Here is a 27,785-nt window from a genome sequence, read left to right as displayed (position 1 = left end):
ATTTATTTTGGCTGCACCGAGTCTTAGTTGTGGCATGCGGGATCTTCCTTGCGGCATGTGGGATCTTTTAGTTGCGGCATGTGGACTTTTAGTTGCAGTATGCAGGCAGGATCTAGTTCACTGGCCAGGGATCGAACCCGGGCCCCCTGCATTGGCAGCGCAGAGTCTTACCCACTGGACCACCAGGGAAGTCCCTCCTTTCTTTTTTTATGCAACCCCTGCTGAAATCTAAAGTGAAGTTCAAGAGAACATGGAACTTACACGTTGAGGCTGTGCACATGCTGGTTTAGCCTGGGTGCTTGTTTCAGGTATAAATTATACATCCCAGTGTAATTCAGAAATGGCAACTTCTAGGGAGAATGAGAAAAGATTCTTTGAGCCACAGAGAAGGTTAGAATATATAGTTTTTCTAGCTCAGTCTAGGAGGCTCAGCCTGCCTTGCCTGATGAAGATGCCTTAAAAAAATTCATTCAACAAACATTTATTCTCTTACTCTGTAGTATAGGATCCTTCTTTTTATTAAAATTTTTCCGGCTTTATTGAGAAGAGATATGATTGACACAAAACATTGTGCAAGTTTAAGGTGTACAATGTATTGATTTGATACATTTATATATTGTAAAATGACTACTACCGTAGCATTAGCTACCACCTCTATCCTGTCACATAGTTACCATTTCTTTTTTGCAGTGAAAAGATGTAGGATCTACTCTCTCAGCAACATTCAAGTACATGATAGTGTTGTTAGCTATAATCACCATACTGTACACCATGCTATACTATACCCTTTGACCAATCTCCTCATTTCCGCCGCCCCCAGCCCCGGGTAATCACTTCTCTACTCTCTCTTTCTCAGATAGAGATGCTTTAAGGCACACACAAGCATTAAGATATAGCAGCTGTTAAGTTCATTAAAAATAGTCACCTGGTAGTATAAGCTTTAAATCTGTCCAACTATTATTTACCCATTATTTCCACAGCTTGATACCTATAATAACAACAATAATAATGCCTTATATTTTATAGAGTTGTCCCTCCAAATCCACAAGGGATTGGTTCCAGGACACCCCACACCCACACCACAATCCCTAAATCCACAGTGCTTAAGTCCCTTATATAAAATGGTGTAGTATTTTCATATAACCTACACACATCCTACCGTATACTTTAAATCATCTCTAGATTATTTATAATACTTAATATAATGTAAATGCCAGGTAAATAGTTGTAAATACAATACAAGTGCTATGTAAATAGTTGCCTGCATGACAAAGTCAAGTTTTGCTTTTTCGAGCTTTCTGGAATTTTTTTTCCAAATATTTTCCACCTGCGGTTGCTTGAATCTGCAGATACAGAGCCTGCAGATATGGAGGGCTGATTGTATATTGATTTATAGTTCATAAAGTGTTTTCATACATTATCCAAAATCTGAGCTGGCTAGTAACCTTAAAGTTATTTGGTACTTTTATGTTACTTGTCAGAAGACAATCACAGTGACCTTTGATTTCATGGGGAAAGAATCTGTCACTAGTGGAATTCATAAAGGAAATTATGCTTCAATGTTTAAAGAATACTGTTACAAAAGGGAAAATTAAAAAGGGAAACCCTTGTAGACTATTCAGCTTTCTGGATGGTAGTGGTTGACAGTTGAGAAATTATTTCTTTGCTGAGATTTTGCTTTATCTGAGGTGTAAGAGTCATGTTAAGAAACAACACCTAAATTAGAAAGCAATTCTAGTTTAAATTAATCTGAGCCACAAAATAGTCGATTGTTTTCAGTTTCAAAATTTCTTCTTAGCTGTTTTTGTGCTTTTACCTTTCAATATTTTTGTATTAGTGAAAGATATAGACTTTGCAGAAGGATATGCCAAAATATGACTTCCTATTCTTAAGCTAAACTGACAAATACCTTTTCTCTTGTTATCTTTAAATTGCAAATGTCTGAAGGCCTGTCATAATTGGATGTGTCATCCTGAGATTTAAACGCATGACAGTTTTTGAACATGATTTGAAAAATGAACGTGACTCTAAGGGAAGTAGGGCGGGGCTGGCAGAAAATGGGTAGTGGAAACAGAATTCGATTTTATGTGTTCTTTTCAAATAGTTATTGATTATATACATAAGTAGCCTATGCTTCTCTTTCAGAACTTTGCAGAAAACACCATGAATGAACTTCTTGGCTGGTATGGCTATGATAAGGTTGAATTGAAAGATGGTGAAGATATTGAATTCAGAAACTATCCTACAGATGGAGAGAGCCGGCAGCACATTTCTGTTCTCAAAGGTAATGACATTCAATGTCCTTTCGTTCACGCAAACAAGGATTAACTATCTCAACCTGCCGGAATTGAGTTGCTCTGGGACTCGCTTTGTTCATGATGCCAATGGTTGATTTAAATGGACATCCCCATAAGCAGAATTCTGCAGAATATAAGAGCACAACGTAAAACAAAAATAGACACAGCTTAATCTCCATCCAGCATTGGGAGAGTTAGCTAGACAAGGGCTAGCTAAGCGCTGTGATCCTGCCCACAAATTGATAGAAAGGGACAGTGTTTGCTAATTTCTAGTTTCCTGAGTCCTTCGACTTGTTAAGGACTGGTGCTTTCTGTTATGTGAAATGTTAGGTTTAGATTTTCAGACTGTAACAGACAATCATGGTTAGTTTGATAATTTCTCCTCCCCCCTTTTTGGGTGGGAATTCTAAAGGAAAGCCCTATTTCTGTTTTCTGTTTGAAGTTTTCACCCTTGCCTCATCCACACAGCCTTGGATAGGGTAAGAAGAAGAGTAAGAGAGTAGTAGATAGTTGGGTCCTATATAATTCCATAAGAATGATCATCAAAGCCCAGCCAAAGAGTAGAAATTAGAAGGTTGGTGGAGTTGAAGTAACATTGATTCTGCCGGTGGGTAGCAGTGCCTGATATTTCATGAAGCCTAGAACCATTGGGGGGTGTTGATCTGCATACTAAATTTATGGAACCTAAATTTGGATTGAGGGTTTGTTTGTCAAAGAAAAGGAGTATGTGAAGAAGCAATCCATTTGGGAAACTTTAATAAAATGTGACTAAAACTAATTGTGTGATATAATTGGCAATTTGATCAGTATTTTCATTGCATTCAATATCTGTTGGCATAAACTACCTGTTCATGCATTTTATTTCCAGTCTCTAAGATAGTGCTTTTCCTTCTTATATGCCAAGCAATGAAATGTAAATGAGCTGTCCTGCAGGCATGTGGAATTGAACGTATGTGACAAATTTTATGTTAAGCTTGGTATGAAATTGTACACATCATGTTACAGAGATAGTATCATCAATTTCACTGTAAGCGAAAAATGCAAGTCATGAGTTTATATTCTGTAAACTAATAGCTCGTTTAACACTTGGTCTAGGTAATAATCTTTTGCCTCTGGGGAACATGGAGAGAGTGCCAGGATATGCTATTGGAGGGAACAAGTTGTTTTCTATGGTTGAGTGTTGTTGTTGTTTTTAATGATTCACATGCAAGGATAAAATTCACAAGGTTCATATCTTTATAAGTTTTCTTTATGATCATTTTTGTTAATTTTTAATGGGTATTAATGGATTAATTTAACGGGTCTACCCTGTGAAACAACAGTTTTTTCCTAATCATCAGCTTCTTTCTCATTGGTTCTTTTGATTATACTATCACTAAAGTTTACAATACAGTGGGACCTGGTTACAGTGCTACGGGGGCATTTTTTTTTTTTTTTTTTTTTTTTTTTTTTTTTTTTTTACGGTACGCAGGCGCCTCACCGCTGTGGCCTCTTCCGCCGTGGAGCACAGGCTCCGGACGCGCAGGCGCAGCGGCCATGGCTCACGGGCCCAGCAGCTCCGCGGCACGTGGGATCCTCCCGGACCCGGGCACGAACCCGCGTCCCCTGCATTGGCAGGTGGACTCTCAACCACTGCGCCACCAGGGAAGCCCTGGGGGCACTTTTTAAGCTTCTCCCCTGGTAGACAGAGAGCGATGTCTGCTGTATATCACTTTGTACGTGGAAAGGGTTAATTGCCTCTCAATTTTCTATGGGCTTTTACAGTGCTAAAATTCATCACCACAGTACAGTTGAGATGTTAGCTATCATAGTGGACCAAATTATAAAGGAACCCTTTGGAAATTTATGGTAACATGACTGAAAAGGTCCAGGATGGTCTGTGGAGTTCTGGTAAAGTGTTTAAAGATTTGCAAGAAAAAATTTTTATTCCATGGCCATTTTACTTGAGAAAATGTGGTTGTAAGCCCTTTCGTCATATTGAATGTGATTTTCTTCTTTTACAGAAAATTCTTTGCCAAAACCAAAATTACCTGAGGACAGTGTTATTTCACCATACAATATAAGCACAGGCTATTCAGGGCTTGCCACAGGAAATGGACTCAGTGACTCACCTGCAGGGTCAAAGGATCATGGCAATGTGCCCATTATTGTACCTTTAATTCCGCCACCTTTCATAAAGCCGCCGGCAGGTAAGTCAATACTGGGGTTTCCAGTGATAATGATTGATAGAAAATTGTTTTAACCGTCCTATGGTAATTATTAAATGCTTAAGTTAATTTTGGAAAAGACTGTTTTAGGGACTTTGCAGCTAAGAAATGTTAGTGCATGTATTATTTATTAAAGTAGTATTGTCTTATTAAGCCAATCTACTACTGCTTAGGCTGACAATAAATTCAACTGACAATAAATTTTTCCTACCCCTGGCTACAAAAAAGTTATTTTCCTTCTCTGAAATCATCTGTTTAAAATAAAAAAGGGTGAACTAATTTAAAAAATAAGATATATACTGCCTGGTTAACAAGAAAAAAAGGAACCATGGTTGAGCTGGGTGGTGGTGCAGTGAGGACTCCTCTGTGGGTTTTGCGGAGGAAGGGGCAATTTGTAAAGTGTGTGTGGCAGGCTTGTTCCCCAGCGTGCCGTCTTAGAAATCCACTTAAGAAACAACCTAGGTTACCCATCTCATACAGAGTTCTTTCTAATTTGTGCAGAGCTCTTTGAGAGCTTAAAAAAAATGGAGATCTGAATTTCATTTGCATGAAAATGTAATCAGTTCTTTTATATTTCCAGAAAATTAGATGGCGGTGTATTAAGCTAGATGGCAATGGGCTGAGCATGATGTTGTTTTATTAAGCCAATCTTAAAATCTTATTGCAAGCTAGGTTACGGTTATGCTCCACACAGAGAAAGAAGTTCAGTAATATTGTATCTGGCTTGCTGTAAAATGTCAGAATTATGCTAGAATGCTTAATTGCTACGCTGGTTATTTTTCTGTATGTTGAATTGAACAATGATAAATACTGAGTTTTGATAGCAGTACTTATCATAACTCACTAAAGTTAATGCTTGTATTTTTTTTAAGGAAGATAGGTGTTTGGTTATGTTTCCATAAATAGTGAAGATATTTGTAGATATAAATTCCTCGGCTTATATTATAGATATATTTGTACCATCTTCTAAGTGTTACTAACATTTTTCTTCATGGTATGGGCACATTCTTTTGCTTGGCCTCTGACATTTTAGCAGCAAAAGTGTCCTTTCATATTGAGGTCCTCAGATATGTCATTAAAATCCATTTACCTATCAAAATCACTTGTAATTGTGTTTGTCTACTAAATACTAACATAATTTGTGTATCATGTAAAGTTTGTCTTTCTAATGCCACTATTCTCCTTTGGTTGATTGTTTTGTGGTGCAGAGGGACCCAAATTTATCTCCTAAAGGTCAAACACATATTTTGCATAGGACAACTGGAGAGAAGGGTGACTAATTTTGTTAAATGTAGGGGTTCTTTGTTTGAAAGTATGTCCAGTGGCTTAGGTGAGTGGTGATGATGATGAGGGTATCAATAAAACAGTGTGACTAAGTGAAAAGAACACAGGCTTCACATTCAGACAGATTGTGTTCGAATCCAGGCTTTGTCATTTACCAGCTCTGTGAGTGTAGACAAGTTATATGATTTCCACATCTGTAAAATGGGGATCACGGTTTCACCTTATGGGATAGTTGTGGCCATGAGATGAGAAAATGTAGGTGAAGCACCAGCATAGTGCTTGCCACATGAAAACCATTTGGTAAACACCATGCCTCTTGTTCTTTTTTTTTTCAGTCCTTATTCTGCCCCAGAGTTATCATGCACATAATTTGTGCAAAAAAAAAGTGTGTATCCAAATGCAAATTCCCCTCTAATATTTATTTGAGCAAAGCAAACAGCTCTAGAAATTAGCATAGCTGAGGCTAACATGAGTTTGGCATGCCAAAAAACCTGCCCTGGAGTTTCCTGCTGAGCCAGCCACGTGGAATTCAAGCACACAGCTCCTATTTAACTCTAATTCCACATCAGATCAGGAAATAAATATGCAAAGGATAGAGGCCAAAAATTGAGCCTTGGAAGTCTTAGACATAGGAACCCTGAGGATTTAGAAGCCAGAGTAACTGAACACCAGTGGTTTTATGCTGTCTTCCATGGAACTCCAAGGCACTCATCTGTTGAAAACAGAATGTAGGGAAGGACATGTTTAATTTTCTGTATCTGCTCTAAACCTTGACTCGATCCTACTCCAGGGTTCTATATGACAAGAAAAAGATACACAAAGGTTCTCTGCTTTCAAGGAGCTTACTCTATTATTCCCTAAGCAGAAACTTACAGGAGAGATGAATTTTGATTTAGTTATGTTATCTAGTGCAGGGGTCAGGAAACTTTTTCTGTAAAGGGCTGGATAGTATTTTAGGCTTTGGAGCTCTACCGTCTCTGTCACAACTACTGAACTCTGCGGTGGTAGCAGAAAAGCAGCCATAGATAATACACAAACAAATGGGCATGGCTGTGTTCTAATAAATCTTTATTTACAAAAAAGGCAGCAGGCAGGGTTTGGCTTAGGGACAATAGCTTGCTGACCCTAGCACTAGGGTAAGATTGGCAAAAGTCTCATAATAACAGGAAGGTGAATAGAGTTTCTAAGAGTCAGGCTATGAGATTTGTCAAGGTGCTCTGTGTAATATTGTGAGGAAGGGGCAGTGACAGGGCGGGAAAATAGTGGGGTTTTCGGGGTATGTGGTGAGCTCTGGCACATAATAGGTACTCCACCAGTGTTTGTTGAATAAATGAATGAATGACTGAGATTCAAATTCCTATTGCACATGCAGAAGATAGTACAGGCTACTTTGTTGTTCACTGGGAAAGTGCTAGTATCTTGTTTAGATTAGTCTCAATCTGTCTGACCATGACCATAGCCTCTGTGACAGTGATGTGAGTACTTATCCATAGATAAGTGTAAAGTCCACAGATTATCCAAAAACTTCCATCTAGTTAATCATTTCAATTTTTCCTTTTGCTAAAACTTTTACCAGAGTTATTATTCAAGGTAATCAAGTTGAGGGACACTCTGTCAATGGTCTAGCCGTATATAGGTTAATGGGGCATTTCTGAGGGAAACTAATAACTCATACGATGGCTAGGAGCAAAAGGCCCCTTGGTAATCAACCCCTGAATAATTCAGAGTTGACTGTATCATGCAAGTGTCCACTTCTCGGGATAGGAAAGAAGAGGATTGTATGTATGCTCTGGATTCCTGGAAAGAAAATAACTATTAGCGTTCAAATTATTCCTGTTATACTGTAAACCAGCTATGTGAAAATGCTAATAATACCTTATGTTTGTATTAAACCCTTTACAGTTATGAAACTCATTCAGATTTTATAATTTTATTTAATTTGATCTTTACAATAACCCTGGGAAATAGCATTTGAGATATCATTAAATAAAGAACTGAAGCTCAAGTAGGTTAAATGGCTTTCTCAAGGTCAGGTGGCTTCTAAGTACTTGAGTCAAGACTAGTACTAAAGTCTTCTGACTCCTAATCCGATATTCTTTTTAATATAAAGTTGCCTTGTCAGTGTATATATACGAAACTTCCCTAGACTGTATCAGAATAGGAGTATTTATTAATCTGCTACTTCAGATTCCTTAGTGACAGGGGATACAGCTTGTTCCTGCAAAAGGTTATTTTTTCAAGTCCATATCTTTTGGGAGACTTGAGTTCTCTAACTCTAAGCGTCTGTGGTTCTGTGAACCAGGATGACCTAGCAGTTGTAAACCCCCAGCTTGGTTTTAAAGTCTTGCCATCATGAAGCAAGTTGCTCCTGCTTCGAGGTACCAGAAGGCTCCATCTGGTCAGGCATTAGTTCCAGAGAGTGTTTCACGTGCTCAGGCAGGCTCACCACTGGATCCCATCCACATTTGGCAGCCAGTGGGCCCAGTGGAATACTCGTGATCGGGAACACGGTGATACCACACTCGCTTGGATTTCCACTCTCCTTTCGCACAGCTGCAGACAGAACTGTGGGGGTAGCTTATTTCTGGGCCTGGGGGATTGCTTTTCTGTTCCTGCACCCTTTTTCTTCCGAGAAGGGGAACTTCTTGCACCTTGGTGATTACCACAAGCATTGACCCTGCTTCGGCTGCACATGTTTGCATCCAATTTCCTCCGATTTCCAAGGCTAAGCTGCCCTTCCCCCCTCAGAGACAGAATCTGGCCCTTGGTGTAGGGTTTGTGACATCACAGTCGTTACTATGGTAATAGACTTGCTATAAACACAGAATAATAGCCCTGCTTTTACTTTTTTCTTTTCCCTCCAAGCAAATGAAGGGAATCACCATGATCTTTAAATAAGAATCACAGACATTTCTGCAGTGGACAGAATAAGGTTTTGCCATATAGAGTCACCATTTAAAAAATGTTATAAGAATATAATGTTAAGAATAATATTAGAAAATAATAGAAAGTATCAACCAATTCTCTTTTTACACAAACATTCCTTTATCCTTTCAGTTAGAATGAATATGAAAACCTCCTTCTTTGCTAATTTGAAAAACCACAACATGAGCATAGTCTGAAGTGGCAGAATATATATCAGCAAGAGTTTTGAAAGGTAACTCAGGTTAATTACATTGTAACCTTGCTGTAATTCTTCTCACATTAGAGATTTTAATACGGGTTCAATCCTTTGGGACTCCATTCAGAGAGGGCTGTACCAGTAAAGGACTTTCAGCATGGATTGGAAGAGCTGTACAATAGTGAGTCTCCATCAAAATACTTATGCCTGCTCTGCTCCCACGCAACTTTGACTATTGAAGCAAAGGCATTCAAAATGAATTTTAAATACATTTTTTTTTTACAAAGACTTTATATTGGTCTTTATTGCTTTACAAGTGTAATAGCACCCAGTTCCACTGAGCAGACATCAGCCCTCTGCAGTGGTTGGGCGAACTTGGGTTGCCTACCTCTGGTTAAAGTAACCAGCTGGGACTTGAACCAGGATTTTTTATCTACTGCTCTTAGACTTGCTCCATGAACAACATTTTGCTCCCAAGACTTAAAAAAATCAGTAAAACAATTAGTGCAATTTGTTTTTGTTCATAAGGTAAAGATGAAATGCAAAGACTTTGCTAGTGAAAGTTTCACTGAGCCCAGTTGCAGAAAACACTGTGTATCTAGGAAACAATATTTTAGATCTGAGTCTTTTGTCAGGTTTTTCCAGAGGCTTATAACTTGCCTATTATAAGTCCGGAATCCCTCTAAATCTCTGAATACTTTAAAATAAAATGAGGGCTTCCCTGGTGGCGCAGTGGTTGAGAGTCCACCTACCGATGCAGGGGACCCGGGTTCGTTCCCCGGTCTGGGAGGATCCCACAAGCTGCTCAGCGGCTGGGCCTGTGAACCATGGCCGCTGAGCCTGCGCGTCCGGAGCCTGTGCTCTGCAACGGAAGAGGCCACAACAATGAGAGGCCCGCGTACTGCAAAAGAAAAAAAATAATAAAATAAAATAAAAATAAAATGAAATGTGAAAAAAGGGGGGAATATACTTCTCTGGATGCATTTATATGGCAATTTTGAAGAAAATGTCTCTTACCTCAAATGGTAAGTGACCTTATTCTTATTCCCCAGTATGTTCCCGTGTGTGAAGTGAAAGGCAGGGTCCATCCACACAGCACACACAGGTTTATGTGGAGGGACATGAGATTAAGCTTCTAAGACCAGCTTGATTTCCTTTGTGCAGGAGCGTCTTGCCTTTCTTGGAAAACAATGACCATTTCCTGTCTTCCAAGATGGTTTGCTTTCAGTGAGCTTTCCAAATTTGTGTTCAGTCATAGTCATGGAAATGTGATATATTTTTTCAGGCAAATCTTGAAATTCTTAAGGGGTTATAAGAACTGGGCTCTAAGGAACCATTAGCTTAATTGAGAATATGGAACCATTCACGTGATCTGCTAAGCTCTATGTGTATAGCTGAGTAGCCCACAGTTAATAAGCATGTTACTTTTTGGCTCTTGTAATTCTTACATGGAGTTGTACTTGCAGGGAAGTGGGAATCAGAATGTGGTTTGCATTATGATCATTATTTATTTTATCTGTTATTCAATATTCTTGGGGCTTGCATATGAATGCTGTATTCCAAATAGCCATTGAGAAAACAGGATTTAATAAAAGTTGCTTTGCCATTTATTTATTTGTCCAACTTTTAAAATATGATTATTAAATAAAATTACCTAGAGTTAATGGGATTTGGATGACTTACTATTTATGTAGTAGATACATTTCTCAATAAAAAGAAGAGGTTCACTGAACCCTCAGATTTGGAGATCTTTCCAAACCACTTAGGACAAGGACAGGAGGAATTATGGTGAATGACAGGAAGAGGAGTAGTTAATAACAGTATTGATGTAATCTCATCAAGCTAATATTTTTTGAGCACTTATTATGGGCCAGGCATTGTGTAATAGATTATCTCATCTAATTTTTAGAAAGACTCTGTGTGGATGCTATTATTAACCTTGTTTTACAAATGAGGAAACTGAGACCCAGAAAAGTTAAGCAACTTGCCTGAGGTCACACAGGTAATAAGTGGCCGAGCTGGTAGCTGAACTTAGGCACAATGTCTCCTTAACCAGTATTCATACCACTTGATTATCCAAAACACTGTGTCAGTCTTTTAGTCAATAAGGTATTTACTGAATGTTCTTTACATTATACGAGATAATACAAATGTATACAATATAAATACAAATTGTATATATGTATATGATATAAATATATATATCATCCCTGATCACCAAGAACTTACAGTGTACTTGATATATAATCAAAACATTATTCTATTTTGACTTTGGAAAGTATGAAATAATTTAACAGCATTTGGAAGGTGCATGGTGGGAGTAGAAGGGCAGTTAAAATGGAGTAGCAGAAAGTCTATAGGCAGATACTCAGGAACTGTTATGTTTGTACAGTTGGAGAGAAATGGCATCTGAAACATAATGTAAGCTAGAGGTAGTCATTTGAAATTCAAAGTCTTAAAAAAGACACAAAATGAAGGCTTAAAATGTTAGCTACTATGACATGGGTCCTGTTTTATCTTTCTTTATACAATCAAGGGGTCTTGAAAAGGTGTAAGTCAAATTTCAGTATGTTCAGCCATTCTTAATGCCAAATGGAATATGTAGTTTGAATGGTAGCATGATGTGGTGGAAAGACCACCAGAGTAAGAACCAGGAGACCTGGATTGTTAATGCCAGCTCAGCCATTTATTGGCTGTCTAATCTTGGATAAGCCACTTAGCCTTTCTGAGCCTCAGTTTCCTTGTCTGAAAAATGATGTAGTTAACTAAGGTAATCTGTAATTTCCCTACATTTATAAAATCTTGGTTTTGTGACTTGTATAGTGAAATGCCTAGATGATTTAATATTTGAAAGGGTCTATTTTAATATGTCATAATATGTATTTGTTAATTGATTGAATATATTTAAAGCCAGTTACCTGTGTGTGTAGTTACAGCAGCTGAAATTCTGATGGAAGATTTATGCTACTTAGGACAACTTTCAATGAGTGTTAATTTTTACTCTGAAAGAGTCACAGATGTAGAAAACAAACTTATGGTTACCAAGGGGGAAAGAGGAGGGAGGGATAAGTTGGGAGACTGGGATTGACATACACATACTACTACATATAAAATATATGTAACTAGTAAGAACCTGCTGTATAGCAGAGGGAACTCTACTCAATACTCTGTAATGACCTATATGGGAAAATAATCTAAAAAAGGGTGGATATATGTATATGTATAACTGATTCACTTTGCTGTACAGCAGAAACTAACACAACATTGTAAATCAACTATACTCCAATTAAAACTAATTAAAAAAATAAAATTTAGAGAAAGTGCTAGAAAGGTGAAATATGAGTATATAAAAAGACTGTATCACCTGTATGTTATTAAACCTAATCATTTTGATGTTATACATAAGTTGTGATCACTGGAAGTAATTTCCAGAATTTCTGCAAAAGAGAAGTCACATTATGTCGAATTTAATTTACCAAAACAGGCACAAGAATAAATAGAAAACCTGAGTAGTCCTACATTTCCTGAGTAGTAAGGAAATTAAATAATTAAATCATTTTACAAAGAACATTGTAGATCCAGATAACTTCAGTGTTAAATTCTACCATCTAAGGAAAAAATAAAAACAAACTTAGAGAAACTCTCCTAGAGAATAGAAATCATTTTATGATAATGAAAGGCATTAGAAGTAAAAATGATAATGTAATTAGATTACATTAAAATGGAAAACTTCTGGTTAACATGAACAATGATTCAAAAATCCTGAACAAAATCATAGCAAACCAAAGTCAGTGATATAAGCAGTAGGATAATGCATCATGTCTAACTTGGATTTTTTTTCTAGGAATGCAAGGTTGATTTAAATTTTGAAAATTAGTCAGTATACTTAACCACATTAACAGCTTTATGCTCATACAATATTCTCAAAAGATGCAGAAACACAATTTTATAAAAATTTAACACAATTAATAATAAAAACTCTTGGAAAAGTAGGAATAGAATGAAACTTCCATAATGTGACAAAAAATATCCACAAAAAACCTACAGCAAACATCATACTTAATGGTGAAATATTTAAAACTTTCCTTTTGAGATCAAGAATAAGATAAAGATAACCACTATCACTACTTCTATTTAATTTTGTACTAGAACTCATAGACAATGTAATAAGGCAAGAAAAAGAAACAAAAAAAATAAGATTTGAAAGGTAGAAATGCTATTTTGTTTAGAACCTCTCTCCCCCACCAATGAACAAATAAACTATTATAATTAATGAGTGCATTTATCAGGGTCTAAACCCCCAAGTCAGTACCCCCAAATCCATTATATCTCTATATACCAGCCACACACACACATGAAACCTTAAAAATACCATTTAAAATAGCATCAAACCATCAATTACCCAGAGGAAAAAAATCTTAAAAAATGTGTGCAGGATTGTTACACAGAGAAGTATAAACATTGTTGAGAGAAATGAAAGAAAACCTAAATCAGTGAAGGGACACACCATGTTTATGGATTGGAGACTAGATATTCTAAAAAGGCAGATTCTTCCTAAATTGATGTATATATTTAATTCAATTCTGATAAAATTTTATCATAAAGTGTTGTGGAAATTAAAAAGCTGCTTCTAAAGTATACATGGAGATGCACAGGGGTAAGAGTAGCCAAGATTATCTTGAAGAAAGAAAGCAAAATTTGAAGACTTATACTAAGAGATCTCAACATTTATTATAAGACTAGAATAATTATTAATTAATGAATATTATTAGTGTTAATTGTTGCTGTTGTTGTTATTCTTCTTTTGACCATATTTAAAATTATCCTTCAGGAATCTATTGATCTATATTTGAGACATAAAAGAGGAAAGAACACTTTGTTTCATGTCAGTTCTCTTTTGGTTTAATTTTTGTAAAGAACCTTTTCTTGCAATTATGAAATATATACATTTTGGAAAAGTGTGTAAAACATAAATGTATCCTTTTACAAATAGTGATCCTTGTCTACTCACACCTTCTTTCCTCCAAGAGGTAACCACTTTTATGGTAATCATTACCTTTCTTCTATAGTTTAAACACCTCAGTATGCCTCCCTAAATAATATAGTTTATTTTTGCCTATTTTTGGACTTTAGATAATGAAATTATGGTAGCCAGCTTCCAAGATGGCCCCCAATTATCCTGGCTTCCTGGTGGTGTCTTCCTACATTGAATCAGGGATGGTCTGTGTGACCAACTTCTAAGGCTGTTGTAAAAGCTTATTGCAGTTTCTGCTTAATTCTCTCACATTATTCACTCTGTGGGAAGCATGAGGAAACTTAAGAAGTCCTGTGAAGAGGACCATGTAGACAGGAACTGACTCCTCCTATCAATAGCCAGCACCAACTTGCCAGCCCTGTGTCTGAACCACCTTAGAAGTGGATCCACCAGCCTGAAGTCAAGCCTTCAGATTACTGCAGCCCCCAGAGACCTTTGATTGTAACTTCATGAGCAATCCTGAGCCAGAATTGCTCCACACCACTCTCAAATATCTGATCCACAGAAACTATGAGCAGTAATAAATGATTTCTGTTGAATTAAAAAAAAGACAATGAGATAATGACATAAAGATATACATATAAACCATTGCAATAGAATCCAGAAACAAACCTAAATTGATAACTTAATTTATGACAAATGTATTAGTCAGCTTGCATTTCCATAATAAAATACCATAGCCTGGGTTGCTTAAATAACCAAAATTTATTTTCTCACAATTCTGAAGAATGGAAGTCCAAGATCAAGGTCATCAGGGTTGGTATCTTGTAAGAACTCTCTCTGTGAGTTGCAGGTGGTTGCCTTTTCCCTGTGTTCTTACATGGCAGAAAGAGATAGCAAGCTCTCTTGTGTCTCCTCTTATAAGGGCACTAATCCCATTAGACCAGGGTTCTACGCTCACAACCTCATCTAACCCTAATTAACTCTCAAATACCCCATCTCCAAATAGTATCACATTGGGAGTTAGAGCTTCAACTTGCATTTTGGAGGGACACATACATTCAGTACATAAGAACAAAAGTGACAGTGTAGAGCAGTGAGGAAAGAATAGTCTTCTCAATAAATGTTCTTATGATAAAAAATGTATGTTGATTCTTTACAGCATTCACAAAAATCAGTTCTAGATGGATTGTTGATCTAAATGTGAGAGTTAGAACAATAGAGCTTGTAGAAGAAAGCTTCAGAGAATATATTTATGATCTTGAGTAAGCCAATACTGCTTAAATTATATACTACAAGCACTAACCATAAAGAAAAAGGTTGATTAAATAGACTCTATTAAAGTTAAGAATTTCTGTTGATTAAAAGACATCTTTCAAAAAAATGAAATGGCAAATCACTGAGTGGGAGATATGTTTATAAAACACGTTCCACAAAAGACTCACATTCACAATATATAAAGAACCCCTAGACATAAAAAAGAAAACATCCCAATGGCAAAATGAGCAAAAAATATAAACAGGCACTTCACTAAAGAAAATATCCAAGTGGCCCATAAACATATTAAAAGTTGTTCAACCTCATTAGTCATTAGGAAAATAAAATTTAAAATCACAGTGAGACATAGCACAGGGAGATCAGCTTGGTGCTTTGTGACCACCTAGAGGGGTGGGATAGGGAGGGTGGGAGGGAGATGCAAGAGGGAGGAGATATGGGGATATATGTGTATGTATAGCTGATTCACTTTGTTATAAAGCAGAAACTAACACACCATTGTAAAGCGATTACACTCCAATAAAGGTGTTAAAAAAAAAAAAAAGAAACACAAAGATCCTCCAGAAGAGCCCTCCAATCTTTGTATTCTGCTCCACTTCAGTATTTACATGTATATGTTGTGATTTGAATACAGATATAATAAAGAAAAAGAAAATCACAGTGAGATACCAGTGCACAAACATTAGAATGGCTAAAATGAAAAAGACTGACAGTACCCAATGTTGAGAAGGACACAGACCAACTGGAACTCTCATGCATTGCTGCTGAGAGTGTAAATCAGTATAACCACTCTTGAAAGCTGATTGCCAATATCTATTAATGCTGAACTAAACATATCCTATTATCCAATAATTCCATCCTAGATATATACTCAACATAAATGTCTGTCTCTCTCTCCATATATATATATATATATATGCCAAAAACATTTGGAAGAACCTTTATAGGAGCATTTATTTATAATAGTTAAAAACTGGAAACAGTTTAAATGCTTGTCAACTGTAGTTAACATTGTCTCCTAGGGGTTCCTTGGATGGGCTTAGGTGGGTGAGTGTGGGCCTTGAAGTTGAATGTGAAATTGTGTGTATATTACATATGCATAATTCAGAGAAAAAAATCCTTGTCTTAAAAGATATTGAGTCCTTGACTTAAAGACCTAGGTTTCAAAATTTAAAAAAAAATTTAACTCCTTCTTGTCTTGATTTCAGCAACTAAACCCTAGAATGTAATTTTAACATTTTTATCCTGTGTCTAGTCTGTTCATAGCTTTCTCACATGGAGTATTTAAAATCTCATCGTTCCTTATTATTAAGGAATTATCATCTATTTACATGAATTATATCATGGTGAAGCCTAAAAATTAAGTTATAGGCATGAGGCATAAATATCTCTCTCACAGTGGTCTACTTGAGAGCTGCTTTTGATACTGTGTACAGTGGAGAGAAATGAAGGGCCACTGGGTGAGTGACAAAATAGGATACACATTACTCTACACAAGTGGTTCTTATCAGGGGGTAAATTTGCCCCTCCCCCCGGGGACATTAGGCAATATCTGGAGATACTTTTGGTTGTCACAGCTGGGAGAGGGGGTGGTACTGGTATGTAGTGAGTAGAGGCCAGGGATGCTGCTAAACCTCCTACAATGCACAGGACAGTCCCACACAGGGAATTATCTGACTGAAAATGTCCATAGTGCCATGGTTGAGAAACGAGGCTCTATAGTGATGACAACTCTGAGTATGGGACACCTCTTATGTGCCACCCCAGATCATCCTCTTGGCCCCATAGTGACTGCTATAGTACTTTGACAGCTTAGGCGTGTGCATTCTGAAAGGACCTTGCCTCATGCTTGTGGCATATGTCCCTAGCTTCTTGCTCTGGGACTTCCCTGATACGGCAGCATGAGTTTCATGTAAATATTTTTGGCTGCATGCCCACAAATGCAAACCAGAAATATAGGGGAATTAACACACTAGGTCAATGGGGCATAGATGTGATGAATAAATTCTCCTTTTTGTCCCCTGGGTAAAGAGTTATGAAATGTATGTCACATACTCCAAAGATTGTTCTTTGTGATTGAATACCAGTCTTCCTTAATAGTGGCCAACTTAGTATCACATTGTTACATTGGCTCTTCATCCTCCCCGGGTTCATTCGCCTTGTCCCCCCTCCACACACACTTCCTGGAATCACACTCCCAGTAAACCAGCTGCATGCAGATCTTTGTCTCAGATTCTGTTTTCTGGGAAACTCAGCATAAAATACCATGTGTGTGGAGGTCCACACTGAAAGATCAGAAATTAATGGAAAATAATATAAAAAGTTAGAATTTTATAAACATTCATGTTTGTCCCTTTAAAGTGAAGCACAAATATATAATAAAGAATTAAAAAGAGGGTACCAAACTTGTGGTGGTGCAAATATTGGAGAGCTTAGAAAGGTCCACTTCTAAAATTGTCCCATCAGCCAAAGAATTTTTTAAGCCTCTTGTGGTAAGGGCAAGGGACAATAGTGGTGGCCATACAGAAGGAGAAAAAAGGAAGGAAATTAAGTGAGGGGTTCAAGAAAAAAAAGAAAGGAAAAAGATTACCCCTTGGCTGCCCTCCTTTAAATGGATCTTGTTATTTTGAGAGATTTAGAGTCCTAGATTTTTAGTTAGAAGGGACCTAGGAGATCATCTAGCTAAATCTCCTCTTTTACAGATGAGGAAAATGAGGCTGGAGAGAGTAAATAACTTTCTCCAGGTCACTGAGTTGCTTTCATGGCAGAACTAGGGCCACCGTCTAAACATGGATTCTAAATCACACACCTCTGTGATCCATGAGGCAGCCTAGAACTTTTCTTGGCATTCTATAAACTCTTTTTGGGGGTATGACCTAGCTAAGATTTTAGAACACCCTGCCCCAAATCACCAAAGAGCTAAGATGCTAATAGGAAATAAGAGGAAATGTCAGCTGTACTTCCCTTTGCTTGTAGAGGGTGGATGTGTTTCTGGAATTAACTTAGACTTGACTGAACTGTTTGCAATTAATTATTTGAAGATATAAGTAAAGTTTGGTTAAGAGAGAGGAGTGATGGTGAAGTTGGTAACTCGTGTTATTCTAGGGACATTCCCAATGCTGACTTCTCAAAGTTCTTGTTAAATTGAGAAGACTTAGTTCATGGACTTGGCCAAGGAGAGTGGAAATAACGATTGCATTCTGTTCTGGGGCTTTTCACTGGTGTTTCCCTCTAAGGCAACTTTGTTCTGAGTGATTAGCAAAGATGGTGCCCTTGGCTTCCTCCCCCACCCCCTGCCCCCGCCCTGGACATCCAGCCACCCAAGGTACATCTAGTAAGGATTCTGCTTTTTCTTCTCCTTATGTTGAGGCCCAAAGTCAGACATTTCATTCTAGTGAATAAGACAGATATGGTCCCTGTATTAACTAGCTCACAGTCTGGTGGAGGAGACAGACATTAAAAAGAAATCTCAATCAAGTGTGTTGATGATCAAGTCCAGGGTGCTTTGGGATCTGACCAGGTTCAGGGTCAGGAAAGGCTTCCATAGGAGGAAGTTTAAGATATGGAGGAGCAATAGGACTGAATTGGTCAAGGATTTTGAGGTTGTGGGCGAGGGAGGAAGCAGCACATGGAAAGACTCAGAGGAGAGAGCCTCAAGGAAAGCAAAAGAATCCACAGGCCCGAGAATAGACAAGCTGTGAGACTGGGCTCGTCCTGGGAGCCATGGAGAGGCCATGCTGAGGAGTTCCAACTTCTGGAGGGCAGTGGATGCCACTGGAGGGTTTTGGGCAGGTAAGAGCAGTGATCAGACTTGTGTTTCACAAGAATTCCTCAGCTCCAGAGTGGAGGGAATGAGCTAGGTGGGAGTGAAATGGGAGGCCACCTGTAGTACGGGTGAGAGGTGTTGGTGGCTTCACTGGAACGGACAGCAGTAAACTCCATGAGGACGGGTCTCGTATAGCCTAGAGTAACGCCTGGTACGCAATTAGACTGGGTAAATAGTAATTGAATGAATGAATGCAATATTATAAAAATATTTAGGAGGACCTGGTTATTAATCAGAATGTGGGAGGTGAAAGGGGCAGGAAAGGGACCAGATTTCTTCTAGCAGGTAACTGCATGGATGCCTGGGCCAGGAACTGAGATGGGAAACACAGTGAAGGGACAGGTTAGGGGAAAGGTGTGTATGTAGCTTTGGACATGACAGGTTAAGATGCTGGGAGGCAGTTGGAAATAAACTGAGAAGTAACTGTGTTGATTTGGAAATCTTCATCTTATGGATGGTAGCTGGAGTCACAGGAGTGCATAAATACTATGGCCCAAGGGGACTATGCAGAGAGAAGAGAGGACTCTGAAAGGTTTCATTGGGTGTGACCCTCCCCCTTTCCCATAGTGAGGCTGTTCTCACGTGATGTCCCATCACATTCCCAAGTAGGGATTGGCATGGGGCCCCTTCAGAGAGCCCCTCAATCATTCATCATTCTCATTCATGAAATCTAAATGAATATTTTAAGATGGAAAGGTGAAGAGGGGAGTAAATTATCTTTTTGACAGTGTCCCAGCAGGTTTATCTTGGTTCTTTTAACAAATTTAGTTGAGTGAAGTTCTTCGCACTCTTCAGTCTGCTGAAGGAGAGTGAAGAGGAGGGGCTGAGGAGGAGACAGTGGTGCTTGATGCGAAGGCTTTACCCTCTCCACGTGTCCCTTTGACCCCCTGGTCTCTAGCCTGTCAGTTCCCCTCCCCTAGGATGGTAGCCCCAGCAGGTATGCTGCTTAGTAGAACTGCCTGGAATGCTGAGAGGTGGGACTTGGTGTGCTGGTCAGTCACAGTGGGGCTGCTTATACCTGCTTTGTGGTCACCAAGAACACCTGGCTCCTGTGACACCCCCAGTGGTGACAGAGCCCTGGGAGCAGGCCTGGTTTTCCCACGGTCCTCTTCTACTGCATGTTGGCATTTTATGTTAAGGGCAGCCATGGAAACCTCCTTGAGGATTGGGATCGTGTCTGTCTTGTTTGCCAGCGTATTTGCAGCCCCTAGTATAGTGCCTGGCACAAAGTAGAGTAAATAAATGAATCCTTTGTCTACAATTAAGGTTTCCCCTCTGGGGAGATTTGTCAACCACTGCGGGGCCCATTAAGTGTAATTAATGGGACAGCCAGATTTCAGAAGGGGAAATGAACCCTTCAGATAAATAGTGGGTAATGGGTATACTTTTCCTGTGCTGAAGTCCTATATAAAGCAGCTTGACCCTTTAGTCCTAATATGCTGCTATTTGTGTTTCTTTGGAGATGATGCCCCTCTATGCAGGGCAGGGGCTTGGAATTGCTTTTCCAGCAGTGATGCATGTGCTCCTGCACACTTTTTGACCTTGGTCCCTTGTCCCTAATCATGTGCATTTGTTGGCTAGATGCTGGGACTCAGTGTGTGGACTTTAGCTACGTAGGAGAGAAAGGTCTGGTGGAGAGCAAACCCATCATTGTCCCAGGGCACCTGAGATTGGAAAGAGGGTCAAATCCAGGACTCAGGGATGGGGGACAAGAGTTTACTCAAGCTTCTTTTCCATTGAAACCAGCCAGTGAACATGAATTATCCAGTCTATTAAGAGCAGTGTTACTCTCCCATTGCCTTATTATTGATTTCTGCCATTTTCTCTGGAGGACTTTACAGGAAAAGGGTTGCCTTCTCTGTATATGATGCCTATAGCAGACACCACAGGATTTAGTGGACCATGGGTATCTTTGTTCAGTCTGGTGGTGTTTATTGAGGGCTGGTGGGTGTTGGTCAGCAAACCCAGCACTGGCCACATGGCTGCTGGACTTGTCCTTCCTCCCAGTGCAGACAAAACTCCTGGCAATGGAGGATCCAATTCTGGGCAACAGAGGAGAAACCTGCCTGATAATTAATGGCCCACATGGAAGTGCTCATGCTTCAGCACTAATGTAGGATAGTAGAGCAGAACATCCCAGGGAGATGTCCTTAGAGATCCAGTCTTGTGGATTCTCTGTGAAAATACCTGTCCCTGGTCAAATTTGTGAAATACAGCCATTCTTATCTCCCTCTTGAAGATTTCTAATTACACATTGGTGGAGCCCAAAAGTCTTACAGTAAAGAACTTGTTGTTTAGCCCAGTGTTTTCCATACATATTTGACCATGGAAGTCTTTAAAAAAATAACACCCCTTTAAGTATCCCATGGTATTAGTGTTCTCTGGGGGGTGTATTTTGGGAAATGTTGCATAGAGGATTTTGGGTTTTCCTTACTCTTAAGTTCTATCCTCTTCCTTTCTTATTCCAACTTCTTAGGGTGGGTACATAGGGAAGACAAACTCTATAATGAGTACTGAGACGTGGAGGTGAGATTGTCGAGGAGACTTATCAGAAGTCCCTACTCTGGCTAATCAGTGAAAGTATTTAAGTTAATGTCAAGGAGCTGCAGACACATGTGCTTAGTAGTGTCTGTTAAAGAATCCAAGTTCAGTATGGTATTCAAGAGAGAATTACTATTTTGTGACTTTATGGGATCTCTCCTTTTATTACCTTCTTTGTTCGAATGTTGAGAAAATAAGTGAGGAAGGGACACTGGAAGTAAAGCAAATTCACTTTGAATTTGACTACAGAGTCAATTTTCACAAAGAACTCTTTGGACTTTTCCCTGGTATGCTTTGACTAGAGACACAGGTAGAAGAATTCTCTGAATTTGGGTGAGTTACATTCTTATATTTTGGTGATTGTTTAGGTCTCCGTCTTAAATCTGTCCTTTCCTTTTCATTTCTACTGTTAGAAATGTTATTCTATGGGTTCAGAACTTCATCTCCTTTCCTCTGCATCCATCCATCCATCCATCCATCCATCCATCCTTTTATTCATTCTTAAGCATTACTATGTACTATACTATGTACTAGCTATATTTTGGTGATTGTTTAGGTCTCCGTCTTAAATCTGTCCTTTCCTTTTCATTTCTACTGTTAGAAATGTTATTCTATGGGTTCAGAACTTCATCTCCTTTCCTCTGCATCCATCCATCCATCCATCCTTTTATTCATTCATTCAACATAGCTTAAGCATTACTATGTACTAGCCACTGAACACACAAAAGTGAATGAGTCATTGAGGCTGCTCTCATGTTGCTTTTTTCTAAGATGTGGAACAAGAGTCCAGTCTTCTGAATTCTGATCCACCCTGCTGGGGTAACATTTCTCAGCCCATCTCTGCTCCTGTCATGTCCTGTGAGAAATGTTTGGGAGCTCCTCATTACCTGTGGAATGAAGAGGAACCCCTCCCACCCCAGAGCAAGATGATATTCAAGGGACTCCTCATGCAGGCCCCACCAGCCCCAGTCTAATTCCTACTTTTCTCTTGATGCAATTGTGGTAGCTGAGCTACTGCAGGGCTCTTCTCCATCCTTGAGTGTGTCTGCCACTTCCTGGCTCCTGCTGGTCCTCTGTCCTTTCCCTCCTTCTCTTGAACCTTCTCCCGCTCCAAATCCTTCAAGACCCAACTCACAAGCTGTGCTCTCTAGGCTCAAAGAGGCTTCTGAACTCCTCTCATCACATTCTCCCTGTCAAATGATGGCTCACACACTTTTCTGCCTGTTCTCTTGGGAGCAGGGCCATGTCCTAGTCAACTCATCGTTCTTGACCAATGACATAACAGGGACCTGCACCTGGATGTAAATGTTTAATTCATTTTGAAGTCACATCTTCTACAAATATGTGTGTGCATGTGACCTGTATATATATATATATATATATATATATATATATATATACACATATATAATATGTATATACACACACACATATATATACACCCCATGTATGTGTATCATATATATAAATAACTTAAAATCAGCTAGAAAACTTCCATTAGAAAATTGAAAATTAATTTTAAATTCCATCATTTTCCTGTCATTTTGTGTAATATGTGCTCATTCCTTTTACATTCTGGAACCAAATTTTAGTTTATATATAGCAATTTAGATTTTATTTTGGGGTTAAGTACTACTCTATTTAGAGGGGTGTTGACTATTTAAAATCTTGAAATCACTTCAAATAATTCTATTTCCAAAAGAAAAATAGGGATAATTTTAGGTACTATAAAGAATCATAATTGTATGGAACCACTATCATTTAACTGCATCTCTCCTTTTAATGAGAAATAAGTACAATAAAACTGTATTAATTCAGACTCTATTCTTTGGCAATTTTTGATAGTTCAGTTACCAAGGTGGCAGACATTTTCAGTTGTTACTATGATATTTCTTAAAAGAGCAAACTTCTCAGGTGTGTAGAAAGATCCACCCATGTGTGGATAGTTGATGTGATAATTACAAAGAATTCCCATCTATTAATTACAGAATATCTGGCAGTACAGTGATATATTTGGCAACACCCTGTCAACTATTAATTCAAGTTAAGTAATTTTTAAAAAGAATAAATGTAAGTGAAGCTTTTATTAAATCTAATGGCTTTATTCTTAAATAGCCTGAGTTATTGAAATTTAACCAATTACTGGGTTTTTCTTTGTATTCAGAGTTAGTGAGTCTACAGATGTCATCCATTGGTGGGGGATGTGATTGAAGAGACTGGTGCCTGCTCATTGGGCCTCTCCAGATTGCACACAGCTGACACCTACCCTTTTTTTTTTAACATCTTTATTGCAGTATAATTGCTTTACCATGGTGTGTTAGTTTCTGCTGTGTAACAAAGTGAATCAGCTATACATATACATATATCCCCATATCTCCTCCCTCTTGCGTCTCCCTCCCACCCTCCCTATCCCACCCCTCTAGGTGGTCACAAAGCACGGAGCTGATCTCCCTGTGCTATGCAGCTGCTTCCCACTAGCTGTTTTACATTTGGTATGTCCATGCCACTCTCTCACTTCGTCCCAGCTTACCCTTCCCCCTCCCTGTGTCCTCAAGTCCATTCTCTTTAGTTGAGGCCTGTGGGATCTAGTTTCCCGACCAGGGTTGGAACCCAGGCCCCCTGCATTGGAAGCACGGAGGCTTAACCACTGCACCACCATGGAAGTCCCAGTCAATATTTTTTCTATGTGCCGCCTCCTCCAGCACCCTACACCGCCTTCCCTAGCGGGTGAGCGCTTCCGCGCCTGAGCTTCCGCGCGCTGAGCAGGCCCCGGCGTGGGCGCAGCGGTGGGAAGGCCATTGGTCGCTTCCCCTAACCGCACACCAAGAGGCCAAGTCAAAGGCAGCGGGGGCCTTGGCTATTCTGACTGGTGTGAGGTGATACCTCATTGTAGTTTTGATTTGCATTTCTCTAATGATTAGTGATGTTGCACATCCTTTCATGTGTTTGTTGGGAACCTGTATATCTTCTTTGGAGAAATGTCCATTTAGTTCTTCTGCCCATTTTTGGATTGGGTTGTTTGTTTTTTTGATATTGAGCTGCATGAGCTGCTTGTAAATTTTGGAGATTAATCCTTTGTCAGTTGCTTCATTTGCAAATATTTTCTCCTGTTCTGAGGGTTGTGTTTTCGTCTTGTTTATGTTTTCCTTTGCTGTGACACCTACCCTTTTCTTATGGCTCTAATTGCCAGTAATTCTAAGGAAGGCTCATTTACATGAAGAATGTGCCTACTTTCTCTAGATTGATCCTCACCACAGCTAGAGTTAGGGTGGGCATTACTATCCCTTAAGTGACTTGCCCACATCACACAACTAGAAGGGGCAGTATTAATACTTTCACCCATTTCCTCTGTCTCCATCTCTCCATACTCCATCACAATGTCTTTCAAATAATAGTGACTTAGGTTCACAAAGGAGTATATATTTGTTACCTCATTTGCTTAACAAAAAGTCACCCCCTTGAGCTGTAATAAGTGGATCTGCCTGTTGCTTTTCTTTTCTAGAGATCCCTAGCAATATGCCATTCCTCCCACCTCCTTCAACTTCCACTGTGCTTTAAATTCACATCTAAAAGTCATTCTGAAAATATCTGACATTGTGCTACAGTATGATCAGACAGTAGTTTTTCTGTCCACTCTGCCTTTACTTGGCAGCCCTCAGCTTGCTCAACCTATATGCCCAGGGCTAGACATTAGCAAAGTAGTGACCAGAGGCTTCTTTTGTCCTAGCCTCTCCCATCTCTGCCCTCCTCTTTTCTCATTGGATACCTGTCCTTAGCCCTTCTCCTCATTCTCTGTGAAAACTTGTTCTTCAGAAAGAATCACTCATTTTAAAGCATAAATCATTATAGACAAATAACATATCGAGCCTTCTTGCTTTCAGGGAATTTGTGTTTTAATAGGATAAAAGAAATATTTAGCCCAGGAAATTACTCTCTAATGGTAGAATTAAATTTTTGTGAGCAGTTGAGGATACGTTTTCCGGGTCTTAGTTGCTGCACGACGGATCTTTGTTGCCACATGTGGAATCTTTGTTGTGGTGTGCGGGATCTTTTAGTTGCAGCATGCGGGATCTAGATCCTTGACTGGGGGTTGATCCTGGGCCCCCTGCATTGGGAGTGCGGAGTCGTACCGCTGGACCACCAGGGAAGTCCCAAAGATACGTTTTTTTTTTTTTTTTTTTTGGTACGCGGGCCTCTCACTGTTGTGGCCTCTCCCGTTGCGGAGCACAGGCTCCGGACGCGCAGGCGCAGCGGCCATGGCTCACGGGCCCAGCCGCTCCGTGGCATGTGGGATCTTCCCGGACCGGGGCACGAACCCGTATCCCCTGCATCGGCAGGCGGACTCGCAACCACTGCACCACCAGGGAAGCCCGAGGATACTTTTTGAAGCTAGGATATTCTTATTGGCATCTTTGAAGTTACACATGTAAGTGGTTTCCCACTTCACCCACATGGAAAGTCAGTCTTATCCATGTCCTGCTGTGACTGCCCTCCCTTACAAAAGAAAAAGCTGGGAAGAGTATTGCCTGCCTGTGAGTAGAATGACTGCTTCCTGAGATCCAGGTATATTGGTTCCGTCTCATCATTTAATGTTCAAGTGGCACTTGCTGGTGAAAGTTCAGACAGAATGTTTGCAGCAAATCCAAGTCTCATAGTCATAAAGAAGTAAAGGCTTGCACTGTGGGCCTTTAACTTGTTTTTTAAAAAAATCAGTCAACAAATATCGATTAACACTTCAGCTGTCTCCTCAAAGACTTTTTGACCTTTTGGATTCCATTTTCTTTGTCTATTAGTGTGTCATGGAGCAGTGTGCTGTGTAAGTAGCAGAGTCTGTGACACCTTTTAGTCCTTTTTGTGGAGGGACGTCTCTGTGGATGGTGTATAATCTCACCCATTTAGAAAGGCTGTGGTCTCTAAGGTGTAGTGGTCAAGAGCTTGGGCTCTAGAGTCAGATGCCCTGGTCTTCATCTTGGCTTTGGTATGTACTGGCTGTGTGATTTGGAGCAAATCACTTAATCTCTAAACCTCACTTTCTCCATCTGCACAATGGGGATAATGTTAGTGCCTGCCTGCGGGGTAGTGGCTGTGAGTAAGATTAAGTGATGGATTTAAAGAACTTAGCACTGTGCCTGGCACCTATTAAATAGTAAATAATGGCTAACTATCATTATTTTCCTTTTGACTCAGTGGTTCAGATTTTCTCTGGGTCTCCCTTATGTTTATTTTTGGAACACAGGGAATTGTACAGAAGCTTCTATAGGACTCTTAAATTAGAGTCTCTATAGAGACTTTTAAATCAGACTGCCTTAAAGTTTTTGGAATTCATTTATTCCAAGAAGGGCTGCAAAGAAAGCAAACTTTAATCCTAGTTTTTTGCCTGCCTTTCAGGCCATGTCTTTATTCTGTTCTTAAATATAGCTTCTTCAACCAGTAGATTGATAGAGTGTTACCTGCGCTTTCATCTCATGGCGTGGAGAACACACAGGAACCACTTCAGATTGTCTTGCAGCTTGTCTCATATAATTCAAGTCTTGAAATGATTATCTGGACATGTGCATTCTAGGAACTGTTGGAAGAGAGAAACATCACCAGCAGATACTTTCAGACTTTTTTCCTCAGTCTTGGATTCCCATGAAAGTTACAGAGGGGTGGTAAATCTACAGTTTAATCACTTGGGGTCCGTTAAGGCCCTCCTGATTTTATTTGGGCTCTGGTCAGGTAAGCTAGTATGCATGTTCATAGCCAATTAAAATGTCCCTAGAATGGCCATCCTTATTTTTAAGTCACCAGATAAAACAATCTCTCAAACAGCTTCAGCAAGGCATTCCAGAAATGCTTGACTTCATACTTCTCTGCACTATGATAAATAAATACAACTTTGATTTTATCTCAGAGTAATTAATCTAAATTTCTCCTTCTGGGGTGTAAAGTAGAATAATGTTCTATAGCTCTTTGAACATTAGATTGGAAAGAAAATGCCCTAAATATTTTGCTTAATTAAATCCTAAAGAGGTGGTACAAACTTTTCATGATTAACTGAAACATGCATATTTTGACTGATGCATATTTGTATGATATTATCATATGAAAAATTTATTATGTTATATAAACTATTCACTTTGGGAGTGTGGTTTAATGCTGTAAGCATTTTGCATTTGTTGCTGCATTGTTCGTTATGAAAAATACACAGGCTATTAATGGCTGTAAGGAAAAATCTGTTACGTGAATTTTCTTTGAGGTAATCTCATCTCTAATGGCC

General features: G+C 39.1%; 1 protein-coding gene and 1 non-coding gene across 5 annotated transcripts in view; one reads left to right on the top strand and one right to left on the bottom strand.

Moving 5' to 3' along the window:
- Positions 1 to 27,785, top strand: part of SOBP (sine oculis binding protein homolog) — a 159,572-nt gene that overhangs the window by 11,259 nt on the left and 120,528 nt on the right. For 2 of the 4 annotated variants that reach the window (XM_024115514.2, XM_028494590.1), the window contains exons 2-3: positions 2,146 to 2,284; positions 4,301 to 4,486. In XM_024115514.2, the coding sequence (XP_023971282.1) occupies positions 2,146 to 2,284; positions 4,301 to 4,486 (325 nt within the window). Of the gene's footprint in view, positions 1 to 2,127; positions 2,285 to 4,300; positions 4,487 to 27,785 lie in introns of all 4 variants that reach the window. The other 2 variants (XM_028494592.1, XM_028494591.1) reach the window with 1 other exon arrangement.
- Positions 117 to 189, bottom strand: TRNAG-GCC (transfer RNA glycine (anticodon GCC)). Its single transcript has one exon. It is a non-coding gene; the product is annotated as a tRNA-Gly (tRNA).

Source organism: Physeter macrocephalus, chromosome 10 (genome assembly GCF_002837175.3).
Source record: "Physeter macrocephalus isolate SW-GA chromosome 10, ASM283717v5, whole genome shotgun sequence".
NCBI lineage: Eukaryota > Metazoa > Chordata > Mammalia > Artiodactyla > Physeteridae > Physeter > Physeter macrocephalus.
This window is presented reverse-complemented; position numbering and strand designations above follow the sequence as displayed.